Source organism: Saccostrea cucullata, unplaced genomic scaffold (genome assembly GCF_032062105.1).
Source record: "Saccostrea cucullata isolate Sc308-1 unplaced genomic scaffold, CSIRO_AGI_Scuc_v1 ctg259, whole genome shotgun sequence".
Classification (NCBI taxonomy): Eukaryota; Metazoa; Mollusca; class Bivalvia; order Ostreida; family Ostreidae; genus Saccostrea; species Saccostrea cuccullata.
The window spans coordinates 22,601-42,527 of NW_026934432.1; the positions used below are offsets into that span (position 1 = coordinate 22,601).

At 30.9% G+C, this 19,927-nt stretch overlaps 2 protein-coding genes across 2 annotated transcripts; both read right to left on the bottom strand.

The window, feature by feature from the left end:
- Nucleotides 1-2,431: 2,431 nt before the first annotated feature.
- Nucleotides 2,432-7,597, bottom strand: LOC134240689 (universal stress protein in QAH/OAS sulfhydrylase 3'region-like). The gene is made up of 4 exons (XM_062722755.1): nt 7,294-7,597; nt 5,279-5,374; nt 3,688-3,788; nt 2,432-2,854 (listed from the first exon to the last, which is right to left on the bottom strand). Exons 1-4 carry the CDS (start codon nt 7,361-7,363, stop codon nt 2,654-2,656), a joined length of 468 nt encoding a protein of 155 aa, XP_062578739.1. The 5' UTR covers nt 7,364-7,597; the 3' UTR covers nt 2,432-2,653.
- Nucleotides 7,598-10,173: 2,576 nt separating this feature from the next.
- On the bottom strand, nt 10,174-16,567 carry LOC134240666 (uncharacterized). The gene is made up of 4 exons (XM_062722730.1): nt 16,062-16,567; nt 15,705-15,797; nt 13,122-13,228; nt 10,174-10,420 (listed from the first exon to the last, which is right to left on the bottom strand). The coding sequence occupies exons 1-4, from the start codon at nt 16,201-16,203 to the stop codon at nt 10,187-10,189; spliced, it is 576 nt and encodes a 191-aa protein (XP_062578714.1). The 5' UTR covers nt 16,204-16,567; the 3' UTR covers nt 10,174-10,186.
- Between the last annotated feature and the right edge of the window lie 3,360 nt (nt 16,568-19,927).

Here is a 19,927-nt window from a genome sequence, read left to right on the forward strand (position 1 = left end):
AATGAATTTATAATAATACAAAAACGTCATAGTTACATGTAATCTACTTCCTCAACCCCAGTACATGTATTTGCTGGAGGTCGATCATTCATATGATAAAGAAAACGAACATCATTTTTTCAATGCGTGCATAAGGACTGAAAAAATAGAACTTTAAAAGAGATTATAGAAAATAGGAATACATGTTCATACCCTAACTGATTGGTTTTCAATCATTATCAATTTGATGTTCATGCATTCAATTAAAAAGATTTAGTTTTGTTAATTAACCAATACAGAATTTAATTATAACTTTTAAGTGAATTACTGGTCTATATTCCTACATTTTTACTAAAAATAAAAACAGGAGGTTAAAATGTAACTGTAGTCGATAGCAACTTGTCAGCCCTAAGAAATATGATCAAGAAATATTACACAATTAATAAACAAAAGGCATTTCTATCAAACAGTCAGACGTATTTATTATTGTTTTGCTTTGTGAATAATGCACCTTTGAAACATTGATACTCCTCAACCTAAGATACAAAGTACCATTTAGTCGTAGTTGGCTGTTAACGATGCAAAGTAAACTGCGCCTCTTTCATTCATCGCATACATTATATGCCTTTCATGATTGCATTTATGCTCATGCTTGTGTCTAAATGCGTAATTTGTCCAATGTAAAAGATGCTGATATGATATTCATGTTATCTCAAGGTTATCGACAATATGTTGGGAATTTATGAACACGACAAGCAAAAAGGTTCACATATAATGGAGGGAAAGTTTCTAGAATGTCCACGAAAAATCGGCCTCAACACCAATACTTACACATACATGTGTATACTTTAACCATATGCAATTCATCCATCAATTTCCATTTGTCCGGATGATAAGTAAACTTGAGATATATGGGCTTATAATCAAGATTTATTTATTTAATTAAAAACAAAACACATACTTAAAGCAGATGACAAACATTAGACGTGGAATCAGATGCCAATACGGAGGAAGTATCCCTTGTGGACCAGTCACACCAATCTAAATCGCTTGATCAGGTAAACAGCGTAATTCATAATAGTACACCATTTTCTTGAAAAAACTTAGTTAACATTCGATCTAACGATTGTAAACAAAAAATGATATTCAAAATTATATTTATTTGGTATATTCACAATATTTAAAAGATTTTCTTAATATATTTACTATCGTTTAAGTTATATTCAATACTCAGACTGGTAGTTTTTATTAACTTTATTTAAGTTAGTACTTGACAGAAGCTTAAGAGCAAATATATTTTTAAACATAAGTAAACAAATATTACAAAGCTCACCTCTCGACAAATGTTATCTTTCCTAAGTACTTGACAAATTAATCTCTCATCATATTTTTCTTGTTAGAGTGCATCAAGAGATCAATATCCATATAAGTTTGGTTTAGATAGGAGTTCAAGTTACTTGGAAACGGATTTGCTCCAAATACTTTAACCTGAACATATTTACATCAATCAAAAATGTCCGTCAGTTTCAATATCTGAAGCAAGTCTAGAAGCAGCCATTCTTCTCTGCATCATCGATGTAAGTTTATTTATATGATAAATAATCAAAGAACTGCTCGAAAATATCACCCTGATCACCTATCTCGAAAATGTAAGTCAGATCCATTACCTGAAGTTAGTGTGATAGTGTCCACCCATATCTAAATGCAGCATCCATGCACGTTTGATCCAGTAAGCACCTTAAGTTGCTTAGGAATGGGCCTGTTCTGAAAACTTTAACGTGGTCATTCATCTGCAAAATGTAGACCAGATTCAGCACCCGAAGTAAGTTTGGAAATACCCATAATCTAGATACATCATCCCTGCAGGTTTGGTGCAGCAAAGCTTATGGTTACTCTGGAATGTATTTTCTCCTAAAACTTTAACAGGGACGCCGAAGCGAATGCCGGAGGTATAGCATTAAGCTCATCTCTACTTCGTGCCACTTAGCTAAAAACCGTAATTCTGGAATGTATACGAGAGTATGCCTTATAAAAAGTACTTGAATAACCTTTATCTGATACATCATTTTAAGTTTTTCTAAAGTCAAAGTTGGCTCTGAAGTTCAACAAATTAAGTTTTTCTAAAGTCAAAATTGGTTAAATTTCAAAATAGGGTTTAACAAATTAGAATAATTGTACTTTCAACTCATAGCATCTTTCATGAGAACTTTTAATACTGAATGCAACTTTCAATTATTACAAGACAATGAAACCCCAATACTGTAAGCTGAAGCCATTTACAGTATATAGGGAATGTGAGTCATTTCGCCCAATCTTATGCTAAGTATATTAAAACTAACCCACCTATAGACTTTGAAAATTAATATTTTGAGAGTGATTAAAAGAATAATAAATTATTCCATTTAGTTTGAGATTGGACTGAAATATTTTAAACACAAAAAGAAAACCAAAAAAATATTTAAACATTTATTTGTATATTATATGTAATGAAAAGTCTTTGAATTATTGAGTGAGATGGTATTCAATGCAATTTCTAATCTCATTTTCATCATCAACAAACACAAGCATAAATACTCATTCAAAGTTTTCAAACAAAACTTATCTGAGACTGCTTTTCTAACACAGTTTGTACATATGCCAATTTGCAATATCAGGGACGACTTTGTAAGAACTATCAGGATTGCTCAGGACAAACAATCACTGGTATTGAGGAATGTTGTAAAACATAGTCACTAACACTGCCTAAAATAGTCCTTCTCACGGCACCAAGACCACGTGACCCGACCACAATCATGTCCGCTTTGACCTCCTCGGCAGCTTTGATGATTCCTTCTCCTGGATCTTCCGAATTAACACTTTTTACGGTCCCTGGCACCTATGGAAGAAAATGTAAGTTATACCTGTTATACGATGAAATCTAAAACATAAAACAAAAACGTGACCAGCAACACTGAAAGGCATACAATTGTACTTTTTTAAACACTTTAACTTGTTTTGAGAATACTGTAAATCACTTTTTATTCGCGAGAACTTTATTTTCGCGTAATTATGCGAGACAGTGTGCTCGCGAAAATTTAATTCTCGCGTATAATAGCATTCCTTAAGATTATATAGAGCAATAACCACAATTCGTGAAAATTTTGTCTCGCTAATCAAGAGTCAATGACTATCTCGCGAAAATAAGGTGTCGCGAAAATATAGTGATCTACAGTATTTTTAGAGCATAAATCTGCTTTACGAATGATAGTTTATCAAAAAGTAAAAAAAATAATAAATGTTCACTGCTAGATAGAATAAACGAAGATTCTCCAAAGTTTCAATGAAATGATAAACATCAACATAAATGCTTATACCAAATGAGTTAATGCCCAAATGTAGACTATTGAAATATTGTTATGAATCAAAGTGTTCAGTGTTTAGATACATGTACATGAGACTAGATATGGCTATACTATAATAACATAAGGACCAACAACTTAAGACATTTAGAAAAAATACCTTATACATCGTTATGTACATGCATCGCATATGATACCAGAAGTCTTTAGATTTCCTCCGAAAAGTAATTGAGATATTATTTTGATGATAAAACCTATTTTAAAGGTGTGAAATATCTCATTTTTATATTTTAATGTATTAGCTATACTGCATAAACATGAAATATACGCATATGAAATACATAAACATGTTCTGAAAATAAGTACGTACATGTTCGTTTTTCATCATTTTAGCGAATTCGTCGAGCTTTTCTCTGATCTCCTTTCGTTGTTTTTCTATCATATCTGTTAGAGATGGCCCAGAGTATGGAACTGAAAAATATTATGAGATCCTTATCATTTAGTGTATATACAATATTCGATATACTATACAATTATTGCTGTGTTTTGAGGTCAATACAATGATTTAGCCATCTGAGGAGTACAATATTCACCGAGCCCGGAGGGCGAGGTGAATATTGTACTTCGAAGATGGCTTAATCATTGTACGACCGAAAAAAAAAGCAATAACTGTTTTATTATATGATTCACTAATAAAATGATAAAACCCATTACTTGTTTGCATTGAATTAAGTCCTATCCAAATACAATTAAGAGAGAAGCAGAATTAAAATGTTAATCAACCTTACAGGTCGTATTTATTTTTTTTCTTTTAAGTTTTTTTTAATCAATTTTAGTTGCCATGAAAAAAATTATGTCAGTCTTTTTTCTAGGATAGATTTTTTAAAGGAAGGAGTATTATCAGGGAAAACTGACTACCAAAAAGTAAAATTTGTTGTTCAATAAAAGTGTTGGAGGAGTGTCCCTGCATCCCCTCTTACCACCCTCACCCGAAATATATATTCGATTATGTTTTCTTCACATGAAAAAAAAAGTTATAGTAGTTTAATTAGCTTTCCAAATCAATTTGTATCAATTTGGAATATCGCGATCTAATTTCAGATCAATGAAGAGAAAATAAATCCTTGTATTGACCTGGAACGTCACGTGCAGGTCAATACAACGTAGTATTTTTCTAACATAATTGGATCTCAACCAATCAGAGAGATGGAAATTATTCAATCATATAATAAATAATATCATTCAAATGTTTTTAGTAAACAGATATACATATGTGTATAGTAACTCAAAATATTAAGTTATATCTTATTATCACTAAGCCTCTGTGTTGTATAATTTCTTGTGTTTATTGTTGTACTCTATATCAAACATTTTGTCACTATGTGGAGTAACTCTTGTTACCGTTTATTGTAACGGTGTAACCACTGTGTTAACTACCAAAGCCTTAGTACTTACCACAGCAGTATATTTTACCACTGTGTTGCCATTTGAGAAGGCCTTATACATGTATATCAATATTGATTCAGAAGTAGGCTATATATTTAAGCTTTTAACTAATATCTTGAGTACATTATTGACTGGCTGGCGTTTTTGTAACTGTATACGAGTACATAATACACTGAGTTTTAGTATTTACTTTTAGTATACTAGAATATCTCTATTAAATCACTTTGTTAGGTCTTTGCATTAATAATTAATACAAATAATTTAACTAACGAGCCATGATGGTGACTTTTGTAAATCTGAGTGTTGGATATATTTTACTATGAAAGGAGCCCCTTTGTTAAGACATGTACAAGTAAAGTTTTATGTGTTAATAGATTCATAAATACATATTTTAGCAACGAGCCACAGTATTGAGTTCATAGGAAGTCTTAAATTAATTGGTACAGTATAATTTACCACTGAGCCACAGTATTGAGTCTAGTTTTTCTAAGTACTATTTAACATAATTGTTTTACCACTGAGCCACTGCGTTGAGTAGACGTCGCCATACAGCTCAACTGAGTAAACCATCACCACCTTGTCATTGTCATGTTTCATTGATTTACAGAACCCTGCAATACAAACACTCAGAATTTGAGATAAACTTATTTGTACTATACGCTCAGGCTTCACCAATTCAATCGTAAGAGGCTGAATTCTTGTATTATTTTCAAATTTGATATGTTTATTATTATTAATGTTATAGATGTTTATGTATTTCTTTCTGTATCATTACTGTATCATCACTATGATATGTATTTATTTCTGTATAGTTTTCAAAAAGGACGTGAAAAAAAACTAATTTTTAATTTAAATCATTTGATACATACAATGTTTGATAAGCTTTTTTTTTTATATATATTAACTTTCTGTTAAGATTAAACAATGAAATGTTTACCACCTAAATGACTTATAAAAAAGAATCAGATAATATGCAACACTTTTAACATCCACTAATGTTGCATTTCTATTTTCAGTCTTTCAATTTTTCAACATCAAATTTGAAACAATGTTGCCATAGAAAATAATTAGCATACAAGTCGCTGACCACTTCCTTGTCTTACTGAAAAATTAATTACCTTCTGTAGTTCAAAGTGACATTTAAGACGTACGAGGTAAGAAAATGTACAGTGATGTCATTGATCATTAACTCAATTTTCAAAATTTCATAAAATGTTAAATCTTTTCCGTTATTAATAGTTCGTTTTTAATTTTGATTTGGAGAAAGTCTTATAAATATATTAACAATTGGTTTGTCTTATTCCAAGACTGTCTGATTTCAGGATTCGTTTTGATAGATTATTTCATAAGATTAACAAGAGAACTGTTGTATTTCAGACAATTGTTATAAGTTCCCTTTACATTTCTGCAAAACAAGTAATTTTTCTGTTTCTGTACTCTCCATTTTATTTGGAGACAGTTATATTGCAACATGTGTACACTAAGTAAAATATATTCTTTATTTTTTTTATAAATTAATGTTAGATATTTTGGAAAACTTGTTAGATACTTTATAAAGGTAGTAGAAATTTCAGATGTAGTAGTAAAAAATGATTTAGGAAGCCGACAGATAAACTTCCATTAGATGAGAAATCATTTCCTTCTACAATCGTTTAAAATCATACACTCCAAGAAAGACCGTTGCTAAATACCCACGGGAAAAAAAACTATTAATTGATTATCTTTATTTTTTCTCACAAAATTTATTCAATTTGTATCCATGTGATGATCGAGGTAGTCAATTTGGATAAAATTTGTATACAAATGGAGAAATCGAGACATCGTGCGACATATTAAAAACATATAAAAATAAAACATTGTTTTATGAATGCAAAAACGAATACCATCAATATGGAAACATATATGACGTCCTGATGTCGGAAGGAAAGCATTTAAAAGCCGTGTAAGACATAACAGAGATAAATTGTTATGAGTCAAGTCACTATCTTAATATATAAAACTAAGAGAGCGTTTGTCAGCGTAAAATTCAAATGACGGAAGACTTGTACTTAAAACAATTATATTTTAATAATAACAAGATTTATTATTTGTGAAAGCTTAAAATCATTGACTAGAATATTCAAAATTTTTCAAGAGTGAGTAAAAATGTTCACCCCCCAAAAAAAAAAAAGTGCATAAGATTGTTTTCCCTACATTCAAAAGAAATATCTTTTAAAATATACACAGAAAACAAATCAATTATTCCGTAATAATCATATATGTTGGTATCTGTTATTTTTGAAGGAAAATAGTAATATATTCTGAAGCATCCATTCAAAAAAGGATGACCATGTTCATTTATACAAAGAAAGAATGAAGTTTATACAATGCAAATAAAAACAAGCTTGTACGTTCTGTAATCATTAAACTGAGTTTCTCCTCCATGAAACTGTTAATGGTAATCAATATTCTATTCCAACAGAATGGAATTCCTTTGACGTTTTTACAATACCTGTATACCTTTATCTTCCAGTTCATATAATGTACTCACATTTGAACGCCTTTATAGCGTGATCACTTCCATCCATAGCCACCACAACAGTTCTTTGTTTATCTGCCATCTGTTCGAATAAATTTCTTTCACACGTGTATCGCTGCTCCTGCAGCAGATTTCACTATTTTACACCACTTTCTAACATAAACACATCTACAAATGCATTAAGTCTTAGCGACTCCTTTAAGAGTCAATGACACAAAATACTAGCTAGTACGAGTTCATGTGTATGACGATCTGGCATGAGAATTGAATTCCAGGTCAAACACAGATCATTGAACCCTTACCCATTACTTTATAAGCGTTTATGTTTATACCACGTGATCAATTTAAAGGTCTTTATATAACAAAACATTTTTTGTGGTTTATTTCGTTAAAAAATAAACATGGTCTGCACAGGGCATGTTTGTTTAGTGTCATTTCATTTGCCATGTTATATTACATGATCTGTTAAGTTATTTGTCCATTTAGAGTTTTGTTTTTCTAATGAAAATAGCACGATTATTGAACCTTTAAAGCCACCAAAACTTTTTTAAAAAGTTCATGGTAAGACTACGTTTAACTGATTGTTAACACGTCATATGTATTATAAGACTGTGAGATAATTTAGAGAAATTCCGTTTTAGTGATATTAATTGTTATCAGTAAAAAATCTTTTATACGATAACATTTCAAAAATCTTTGTTTTGAACTATAGTGTAAAATTAAAATAGATAGTAAGAATATAAGATAGAAGACACAGAGAAGGACATAAATGTTAGGCAATCAAAAATTAAGAAATATTGAATATCAAAATTCAGGAAACTAGGTCTAGATTTACATAAACATTAAGCATGTTAAGTTAATATCATTCCTCAACACCTGAATGGTTCATGATCTATGAATAGCTGAACGGCATTTTTATCCAAAATGGAATAATGGAATTGATCGATACACAGATTTAGTTTACAATTTAATCGTTTTCATCGGTTATTACCTCTTTTGTTGTCATGCTAAAACTTTTAAGTCGACAAGAAGGGTAATTCGCATCACATATATATGTTAATGTTTAAGGGGTTATCTTCCTTTAATTCTCTATATCGATGCAATTTCTTGTAAGCATTCTATAAACTTACCTTCTTTCGAAAATCATAATATTAAAGAACTTTATTATGGATGAAGTTGTTAAGTCTCCAAAGTTTCCTTTTTTATTAAAATTTCTTAACAATCATGCATTATTTCAAAATAAGTGATAAGGATTGCAGAAGTTCCTGAAGGTGATTACAAAAAAGGTTAAAAAAAATAAACATCACGAAAATCTGCAGTTTTTGTTGTTGTTGACATTTTAGGAATTTAATTTGTATTATTCAAATTACATGTATCATTATAAAATAAAAAACAGACACAATCATGCCCCATTGCCCGGTTTTGAATTTAACACTCCGTCTGGATTTTGTACACCAGTTTGCAATATTTAAACATTTTATACAATCCAGGAGGCACAGAATATGAATAATGACCAATCTTTGTATTTTTTTCATGCATGAGAAATGTGTAATTAAATTGTGTTTCGGGTTTAAATCTATTTGCGGGATGTAAAGACGGTTCCTCGAGCTGTTTCAGTTCAGTTTCAGTTTCTTTATTTCTTTAAGCCAACTGGCCCATCAGAGTTATACAACAAACATGATAGTAACAAAACGAAAAAAACATACAGAGAGAGTGAACGTAAAGAACACATACATGGGAATAATTCTATACATCAATTTTATTTTTTCTTAACATTGTTGCTGCGTTCAAAAATTTGCCCAAATTTACGAGATCTTTAACATTATGGGAACTTAACAGCTGAATTAATTTAAAGACACAAGGCTTAGTATAATAATACTTTTTCAAAAATTTCTTTCTTATATCAATATACAATGGACATTTCAAAATAAAATGAAATTCATCTTCTATATCATGGAGATTACAACATGTACATAATCTATCATTTTTAGGTACGTTATGGTGTCGACCTGTTTCAATATTCAACATGTGATTAGATAACCTGAATTTTGTTAATAGCTGTCTTAATTTTTTGTCAATAGGTTTTGTTAAATACCATTGCAAACAGAAATTGTCAATTAAATGTTGATATAAATTACACTTTGAAGAGTTTGATATATTTTCTAATATAGCTTGCCTAGAAACATCTAACAGTTGTTGTTTTGTAATGAGATAAGATCTATCATTTAAATTATCTTCTGTCCAAAGTTGACCTAGACCTGAAATGTATAAATCAATGTTCCGTGTCGCAGTTGATGTTGGTACAAAAAAGTATTCCCCATGTTCAAAACTCCTGAATCTCAATTATAACTCTAAGTTCTGCAGTCCTCCTAGGGCAAATAGTGACGACTCAATATGAGTGAAAAATTCTTGATAGGGACAATAAGCAAACATACAATTGTAAAAATAATAAATATCACGTTATGGCGATTTATCGTAAGTCTCCCACCAGGCTGGATAACTACGAATCCGTCTGTCGAGGGCTGGTTTCTTACATCATAAATTGTGACATTTACAATTCATGGCCATTTAAAAGCTCATTTAGATACATGAAACTTTCTGGTTTTTTTTTTAAGTTTAAAGTGCATTAAAAATACAATGAATTACAATTGAAACACAATATTTTTTTTATTAATTAATTAATTCTTATCCTTTCTATGAAACACATTCTACACTTCTCTTCTCGTATGTCCCTGATGTATGTTAAACGATATTTATATCACAAAACAAATGCATGTTGATTAAAAAAAATCACCAGGTAATCGGTAATGTACAATAAATCTTTTGTTAAACATATATTTGATAAGGTATATATGCTTAGAACAATTTCTTAAAGATTAAAAAAATCTGGTGATAGTGTAAAACTTTATTTATGTACATCTTTGCTTTCACAACCTTGCTTTTCATTATATTTACATATAATAACAGGTACCGCCGCATGCCTGAGTATAAAGTCACTAACACTTCCCATCAGAGTCCGTTTAACTTTACTGAGTCCTCTGGTGCCCGTCACAATGAAGGAGGCGTGGATTTCCTTGGCTGCCGACACTATTCCTTCACCTGGTGATTTTGAATCAATCGCATTTACCTCCCCTAAAATCTAAATTCAAACAGAAGAGATTAATATTGGAACTAGGTATTGACAATCTTCATCATAGGTATATATATATTTTTTTCCAATAGCATAAAGGAGGAATATTGATTAATCTTAAAATTCTTATTTCATATTCATAATATTCATCATGCCTGTTCCAGGCAATTTGGACTCAATCATGAAAATAGATTTGGCTTTAAAAACTATTATGTCCTAAAGTGTTGAGGAATCGGTGTTGAATTTAAGATGCATATTTTATGTAGTTAGGAGGCAGTCTGTATCAAATCATATCACCAGTATGTGATATCTATACTTCTTTGTATGCTTATACATGTATACTTTTTCTTTTTGCATCAATTTTCTTTAGTACCGATATATAAGAAATGTATATAAAGTTATATTAAGTATGTTTTTTTTTTAATATTTCCTTCTTGTTAAATGTTTGTACGACGCCTGTGTTATCCGTGATATACATTGCTATCTTTTAGTTATATACTAGTATATGATATCTATCTTAGGATTTTGTAGCTATTGAGGAAATTTTTGACATAGGATGAAATGAACGCAATAAAGTAAATACATTTTAAAGATGATTTCAACTCTAGGTATTGTTGACCTGATAAATTGTGCAATCAAGATGGTTGATGCTCCTACGAACAGTTTTTAATATCGAAAGTCCATAAAACAATACAAAATAGAAACAGAGCAAACACGGACCTCAAAACGTCCGAAGTGTGATCAGGTGCCAAGGAGGAGTGAACATCCCCTGCCGAACGGTCACCCACGCCTTGTGCTCCTTGTCATGATCGGGAAATAACAGGGAAATCCTTCTTCAATTCAGGGTTTTATATATTGCATAAATATATTTTATGTCTATTTTAATTTTTATTTGTTTTATTTTAGTAACTTAAAGAAATTTAAGTTTTTGAAAATGACGATTAAATACCAATTTAACTTCATCACCGATAGCTTTGTGTTACAGCAATGTGTTGCTGTTGTTATCCTATTTAATTGCAATATGAGTAACAGCTTTCATAATTTTGCTGACAACAGATACCTCCCAATATACACTGTATTTAAATGCAAGTCTTTGATGTGTAATAGTAGAGTGTTGAAAGATATAATTAACAGGAGGACTTTTGATATTGGGAATCTTTTCTAAAATCCAGAAGAAAGGAAAAATTATAGGAAACGTTTTAGTTATACTAGAAATGACTCTATTTGCGTAAATCTTTGGTTCTAAAGATATAAAGATGTTTGATTTAATATAGATAGAAAAAACTTCTGGTGAAAAGAAAATAGGTAAGTACCTTATCGATACTTTCCTGATGTAACTATTTATTCTAGTTATCTTTTACTTAAGCAAAACAAAAAAAAATATCCACATTGCGCCATAAATCAATGTCATAAAAAATCCCATGACTAACATAAGCTTTGCGCAGTACACATGATTCATTACTTTTAATGTTTATTTATGAAAATTAGATAAACAATGATTTAGAAGTTATAACGAGAAATTGCATACACTAATTATGCCCACATAAATGACAAAATGTACTAAATTACATATCTAAAGTTGATATTATTTGTTCTACGAAAATTATTATATTTAATTTGCACTTCGATTGGGAGAGGTTTATAGTTAAGCCGTCTATAACTTGGATTGTGAATTGCTTGTTTTATTATACGTAGTTGATAGTTTGTCAGTTTGATTAAGTGACACAATTATAAACTAAATTTCCCCGTTCCTTGTACTCTTTTTCAATATCTAAGTAGAAATAACAAGGAAAAGAAATCTAAATAAATATTGTTTAAGTTATTAAGATATACATCTATCTACAAGAACACCTGTGTAGAGATACAACCATACATAATATTATGTATTAAGTGCTATAAGCCCAAGTTAGGAAAAAAATCAATAAATTGATATATTAAACTATTTATTATTATTAATCCTTTTCCCTTACAAAATAACCACAAACCAAAAATCGTGGATACATTTTGGTCTACAGGAAAATAATTAAAATAAAGAAAGACGAAAATAGCAAATAAAGTAGAATGTTAGACTATAAATTGCATTTTGATTGTTAGAAACTTAATAGTTGGCAAGGATACTTGTGAATTACGTTTTTCTAAAATCAAATAAATATTTTAGGAGAGATAGCCTACATGTATTGAAACAATTTTACAGAATTATAATTTTGTAGTTGAAATAATTTGCACCAGTTGGAATATTTTTTCAAAAAGTTTCACAAAAAAATCTTTGTCTAAATAACACAGAAGATGAATACTTCATTTTTTCATTTGCTAGGATGAACTGATGACTGTTACATATATTATCATGTACAATAATATTTCACTAGAAGCCAAGTAAATGCGGTAGAGGTTTATTTATTTATAACATACTATGCAATATAGCGTGCAATTTTATAGTACATGTTTTAGCTTTAATGATATGCTGTTATATATATTGCCAAAAAAAAAAGTGGAACATTGAATATCTATTTACATGTATAAGAAAACCCATTACTTTTAAAAAGTTAATCCAGGATATGGAAAGTACTAAACTGGCATTTTTTCTGCTTTAATTATGTTTGATAAAGACAATGCGAAATACATGTTTCTCTTTTAGGTACAGGACCACAAGTGCTTTGCACTGCAGGGAATCGAACCACAGTGGGGGAATGACAATACACAGATTGCTTACCTTGGCATTAACTAGCATCTGTGAAAAGTTTTTCATAACTTCTTTGTGTCTAGATCTTTCCTTTTCCATGCTTTCACCAACTTTCTCTTCTTCATTTTTAGTAAAAGCTAAAGCAAAAATGTTTAAATTCAAAATTTGTCAAAAAAGACAGAACAGTAGTAAATATTTAACACAGTTGTGTGAAGGAGAATAATCTTATTTTTATAACCCGCCTCATTTTAAAATCATTGGCAACATTAAAATGGGGGTAAACAAAATCCCCAAATATAATTAACATAGATTTAGTTTTCATATCCTAATGAGTATTGGGAAAAGCTTTATTAATTTTCTTCAAACTTTATATAATGTACATTTATTCAAGCGTATCTTATTATAAAGGCACATATACATTTGTCTTTCAAATATTATCATATTAGCTATGTATTAAAACTTTTGCATAATTATTGTTCAGTGATTTCGCCTGAAAAATGTATCAAGATTTAGACTGGATGTAATAGTATTCAAGGAAAGGCCATCTTGCAAAACAATTTTAAACCCATTGAGGAACACTTATTTTAAGTCCTTAATTGGGTTGGTTTCAGGGTTGAGAACGTTTTTGCTGATGACCCGTACATTTAAGTGTGGAATAACTTATTGCAAGGGTCAAAACCCATAGGTAATATAGTGACGACATCGATAAATTTAAACCAGGAAACCTCAGTAACCGTAAACAAAAACATCCTGTTCATACTTATATGTTAATAAAATTAAATTTTAAAATAAAGAAATTGGCATATACCAAATCAATGTAAAAAAAAAAATCTTTTTTCATAAAAACGCGGACAATGACTTTTTTTTGTCAAAAAAGAATGGTTAAATATTGATATTTTTTTTTTATAATTGATCGATCCTTTTTAACACACTGAATTGTCAAGAGATTTTATGATTCGGGATCATGAAAAGAAGCACATAGCAAATATCACAGCTCAACAGGTGTTGCTTACTCCTCCATGGCACCTAATTCAAACTTTGATGTCTGTAGAGGTCTGTTTTCCACTGCCCCCCGATTTATAATATTTCGATGGACTTTAAAGCTTGTTAACTGTTCGTTATCGCCATATTTTATCGTTTTACATTTAGCAGTTTGTCATTATTTAGAGAACTATTATAGCCTTTGTTCTACGAATTTGATTGTTAAACCTAAGGCTTATATATGAAAATTAACAATTATTTATACTTTTAATTTCACTGTTTCAGAAGAGTATAAGGGATTATTCGAATATTCAAAATGATTTTTTCTTAAACATCAAATCAATATTAAATATTAGTCAATATAAAAAGCTAATAACCAAAATATTTCCTTTGCTAAATCAATAACGTATACACTTGATTCAGCGAACTCTGTACTTCTAACTCTTTTAATAATTGAATTTATGACAAATGCGGGACATAATTATCGTGTATTGCACTCAGTCCGGAACATGCATGAACCTTTATTGCCATTGTAGAACACTCGATGCCAGCTGTGAAGAAATTAATGCTACGTATTCTCTGTACACAGATAAATGCGGAGTTACTACCATACGCATTATATAGACATCAACTATGAACAATAATAAAATATTGATTACGGATGTTTTACAACAGTTATTTTATTGCATTGTTTTTCATCTTGGCCGTGTTAAATGACTCACAATTTATAGAAATGTGTGCTTAGAGGATTCATTCAATTAATTGGTTAACAGTTAACGAAGGTCCGTAAGTCAAATTGATATTCTGTAGCCTTCTTTCCTCCTAATGAAAATTTTAATAATAAAAAACCTAATAGTATGTAGGAAGGCTCCTTTTATTTACTCGTACGCATTCAGTCTAACATGGTTAGTTTATCAATATCACGGATATCAACGACTCTTCAGAAATTGAAAATATTTAATGAAGATACGATATAAACCAGTCTTGGTATTCAAACTAATACTCACCGTTGATAATATTTATACCATCGACCAAAAATTTGACAATGATATCAATTACTTTTTTTTCAAAAAGAAACAAAAAATATACGTAACACTGACTGAAAACTATTCAGAAAGTGAAACCAAAAGACTATCATAGGAATCCCCGCACAAGTAGACTAACAACCTAAAAAGACCCCGCTGTACATGTGTACTGATAATGTAATAAAATTTTATGACATTCTTAAAAGCCATCATTGTTTCTTTAGAATCCTTTGATCAAACTAAGAGAACAAGGACAATGAAAAAAAACTAGATATATGTACAAATGCTTTTGAAGCAAAGAGAATATAATGGAAATAAAATTTGGGAAAGTTTTTTAATTCCCCAAAGAAATAAAACAAGTGTCAGAAAAATATATAATCATGTTCTTTCACTTTTCCCCTATTGACCATTATTAAATTGTTTCAATATGTGTGAAATCCAAAGATAGCGAGCTACATAATTATGTAAATTTCGTCAATTTAATGCAAGACAGTAGACTTGGAAAAATAAATGCTCATGAAAGTTTTAAATTGAGTTCAGCATTATGATTTTAACGTATACTGAATTCTACATAGCCAGTATACCATTACTGATTTAATATACTTACAATAAAGCCACTTTGTCTTAAGTTCAGAATGGAATTCAACTGCATACACTAAAACAACTCGATCACCCGGTCTGTATATATTCTGAGTATACCCTAGAAAGAAAAATAGTGTTATTTAAACAAAATTTAAACAAAGTGTAATACACGTCCTAAAATATAGTATCACCTTGTTTACAGGTGTAGATTACGGGGTTTAGTCGACGTATTGAAGCAATTTACAATCATATACACACATGCCTGTGCATTTAAATTTCTCTAACAATTTTTTTTTTCTTTTACTTACTTAAGCAATGATTTCAACACAAATAAATTGAGGCAAAATTTAGAAATGAAGAAGAACGTTTGATTTGTACTCACAATAAAATGCAAATTTAGAGTCATCGCTGCCATCTAAAGCAATAAGCACTGTCCGTGGGGGAAACGTCTCGGTAATGTCACCGAATGACGCTGATCTCGAACCACTAGGGTGATTCTGGTGACCATAAGCGAATTTAAGCATTATATTTCCTCACACCAACACATATATGCCTTAAATGGTTGAACATCAAGTACTTGATCTCTCTCAGACACCGAACAGCTTTGAAGTTTGATTGTTTGTGAATATAGTGCGTAATTGTACCACAGGTTTATATATCAACCGTATAGACAATAAATATGCATAATTATCAACCAGGATCAGTTAGCCAGCTGCATCTGAAGTGGACCCGCGGGCAGCCACTGTCACACACCAGATGTCATAGGGAACACCGACATACACAACAAAATAGTCCGAGGAATCAACACATTCAAACAATGGTATACATGGGGAAATAAATATATAAAATGCCGCTGTTGTAGTACAGGAAATCAGGGCAGGAAGTTAAAGTACGGAATGTGCTAGGAATATGAATGTTGTGGTTTAGTATGCGTGCACGAGAGCTGCGCGAGACAGGAAAATAAGTAACACGACATTTGATGTTGAGGTCAGTGTTGTGATTTGACTGCACGTGTCTGCTATTGTTTACATTATTGAGACATTTGTATCTCTCTTCTTTTTCTTTGTATGTGTTTCAAAACTGATTTCTGGTTTTTTTAAATTATATTTTTGAAAAAAATTCTTTTCTCTTCCTGGTTCTACATTTGAGATATGAAATTCCCACTTTCTTAGAAATACTTGACCTGATGATTTTTCAACAAATAACTAAAGACTAAGTTTTTCTCTTCTTTTTATAGAGGCCTCGGAAATTATTTCCCAAATTCACCATATCGACATAATCGATTTAATTTTTTTTTTTATTTTCAGAAGAGGTGTTGGGTTGATTCCGTCATTTCCCTTGCAAATACGTGAGTTTCAAGATTGTACCTCTCCTATAGTAATGCGCAAAAAGCGTCCATGCATATCAGTATCGTATTGAGACAGGTTGATATTGTATGTATTACAAATGTGCGTATATAAAAGAAGGATTGATACGGCTATAAAATTCATTTAATATTATAGAAAGATGATAATGCTAAGCAATGATCATCAATTTGCTGGCTTTATAAAGCTCTATACTATACCTATGCAAAAAATTCACTTTCTAGTAGGATACTTGAGCCGAAATAAATTTATTGTTTGTTTGGAATTGCCTCCCGCCTCATTGAAATGCCCCCCCCCTCCTGAAAAAAATATTATTGACCAAAAGAAAGAAGGGTTTTTTTCTTTGTCTGTTATCACATATACATGTACTACACAAAATACATATTGTAGTGTCAGATCTGTGCAAAATCAGTATTCTTTGTTGATGGTAAAGATACTTTTTTTCAAAAGGTTAGAAAATGTTTCTTTCTGTTTATTGAGATTTTTATCAATAATTAAAAAAACATTCTTCAATTTCGAAAATAAAAATAATTTCCTCCCTCCCTCTTTTGTCAGAACCCCTCCAGGCGGCAATTCCAAACAAACATTTTTTTAAGGATGGACTTGGAAAAGAACGAACTGTCATAGTCTTTGTAAGAAAAACTATTCTTTGACTGTACAAAACTTTTCTATTAAAAAGTTGTAAGAGATGAAGCTTTTTTAAGGGGGAAAAGTCATTCAATATGCCGACGAATAATGATCAGATGCTTGAATGTGTATTTATTACAGATCTAGATATCTTTTTCCTAGTTTGATAAGTTCTTATCAGCTGATATTTTCTTTTGTTCCTTTTTAGTGTGCAGAAAAATCGACTTCTCTGCTTTATAATCAGTTATGTTGCTATACTGTAAATCACTTTTTATTCGCGAGATGCTCGAAAATTTCTCTGCTTTATAATCAGCAATTAATTTGTGAAAATTTTGGTATAGTCAATGTCCATCTCGCGAAAATAAGGTGTCGCCAAAATTAAGTGATCTGCAGTACATATCGATGATGTAATGTACCACATATAAATACTAGTAATTGTAACTCCCTACTTATGCGAACACAAAAGTACGGAAGCCTAGAGGGCTCTTCGCTAGTTGATTGATTATATGTTGTTTAACGTCCCACTCGAGAATTTTTCACTCACGCCACCATTGCCGGGGAGAGCTGCAATATTTGTCCAATACTCGGCACTCAGGACCATTGAGCAGGGAGGGATCTTTATCGTGCCAGCACCTACTGCGACACGGGACCTCGATTTATACTGTCTCATCCGAAGGACCGGTCTCCACGTCCCACAGTTGGATTCGAACCCTCGATGTAAGGATCAACTCCTTACCTTGCGACACTAGAGCAGACGCTCTAATTTAACCAGTGCTACACCGTGCGGGCGACTCCTTCACTTGTGTTTTAACTTTGTATATGGTCTTATATTTTATCGTCTTATTTACATATAAAGTGTAATACCCCTTATATATACACATGAAACATTATACAATTATCGCTGATTTTTTTTTAGGTCAATACAATGATTTAGCCATCCGAGGAGTACAATATTCACCGAACCCGAAGGGCAATATTCAAAGATATCCAAATCACCGAAAAACCAATAATTGATTTATTATATGATTCACTAATAAAGTAATACAGCTCGTTACTTGTTTGCATTTAATTTAGTCCTAGCAAATTGCAAGAGAGAAGCAGAATCAACATGTAAATAAAACTTCAAAGATATCCAAATCATTGAATTGACCGAAAAAACAGCAATAATTGATTTATTATATGATTCACTAATAAAGTAATACAGCTCGTTACTTGTTTGCATTTAATTTAGTCCTAGCAAATTGCAAGAGAGAAGCAGAATCAACATGTAAATAAACCTTACCAGTCGTATCAATTTGAAATGTTTTTATCTATTTAAGTTTCCATGAAAAAAGATATAATGTTAATCTTTTTTATAGGATATATTTTGAAAGGAAGGAGTTAATTTATCAGGGAAAACTGACAGCCGAAAAAAGTAAAAATTGTTGTTGAATAAAAGTGTTGGAGGGGGTCCCTGCATCCCCCTTTACCATCCTCACCCGAAAATATATATTTGCTTATGTTTTGTTCACATGAAAAAAGTCATAGTCGTTATATAGCTTTCCAAAACAATTTGTATCAATTTGGAATTTCCCGATCTATTTTTATATCAATGTAGAGGAAATTAATCCTTGTATTCACCTGAAGCGTCACGTGCAGGTCAATACAACGTAGTATTTTTTCAACATAGTTGGATCTCAGCCAATCAGAAAGATAGGAATTATTCAATAATTTAAGAAATAGAGATAATACCATTCAAGATAAAAAGTTCATAAGACGATATACAGAATAGGAACAGAGCAAACACGGACCTCCAACATATCAGAGGTGGGATCAGATGCCATTGAGAAGTGACCGTATTTTCTTTAAGATTTTTATTTCCAGAATTAAAGGCAACTTCATTGGTTCAATAGATTTTATTGCTTTAAGTTTTATCGTCTTAAATATTAAATTGATTTTAAGGTACATGTACCGATCGAAACTCTATTTTTTTTCTTGTCATACATTTTATTTGGCTGACATCACACTTTTCCCCTTTAACTTTGTGATTAAGCTTACACTTATTCGCTGAAATCACAAATTATTTTATATCATTTTAGTAACATAGAGTTAATAATCTAACTGCAAGAATTCTTCATTATTTTGGGAATATATTAGAGAATCTCTACCATACTCATTTATTTTTAAAGCCGGATGAGGGGCACAAAGATACTCTTGCCTCCCCCTCATTAAAAGTGGTGATCGGTACAATATCCCCCTCCCTTTGAATCTAACTGAT

Coding starts and splice junctions, on each gene's coding strand:
- LOC134240689 (XM_062722755.1), bottom strand. CDS start 7,363: ATGGCAGATAAACAAAGAACTGTTGTGGTGGCTATGGATGGAAGTGAT. Junction 5,375..7,293: donor CGCTATAAAGGCGTTCAAAT/GTGAGTACATTA, acceptor TTTGTATTGCAG/GGTTCTGTAAATCAATGAAA. Junction 3,789..5,278: donor CTCAACGCAGTGGCTCAGTG/GTAAAACAATTA, acceptor AATATTTTTCAG/TTCCATACTCTGGGCCATCT.
- LOC134240666 (XM_062722730.1), bottom strand. CDS start 16,203: ATGCTTAAATTCGCTTATGGTCACCAGAATCACCCTAGTGGTTCGAGA. Junction 15,798..16,061: donor CTCTAAATTTGCATTTTATT/GTGAGTACAAAT, acceptor TTTTCTTTCTAG/GGTATACTCAGAATATATAC. Junction 13,229..15,704: donor TAAGACAAAGTGGCTTTATT/GTAAGTATATTA, acceptor TTTTTGCTTTAG/CTTTTACTAAAAATGAAGAA.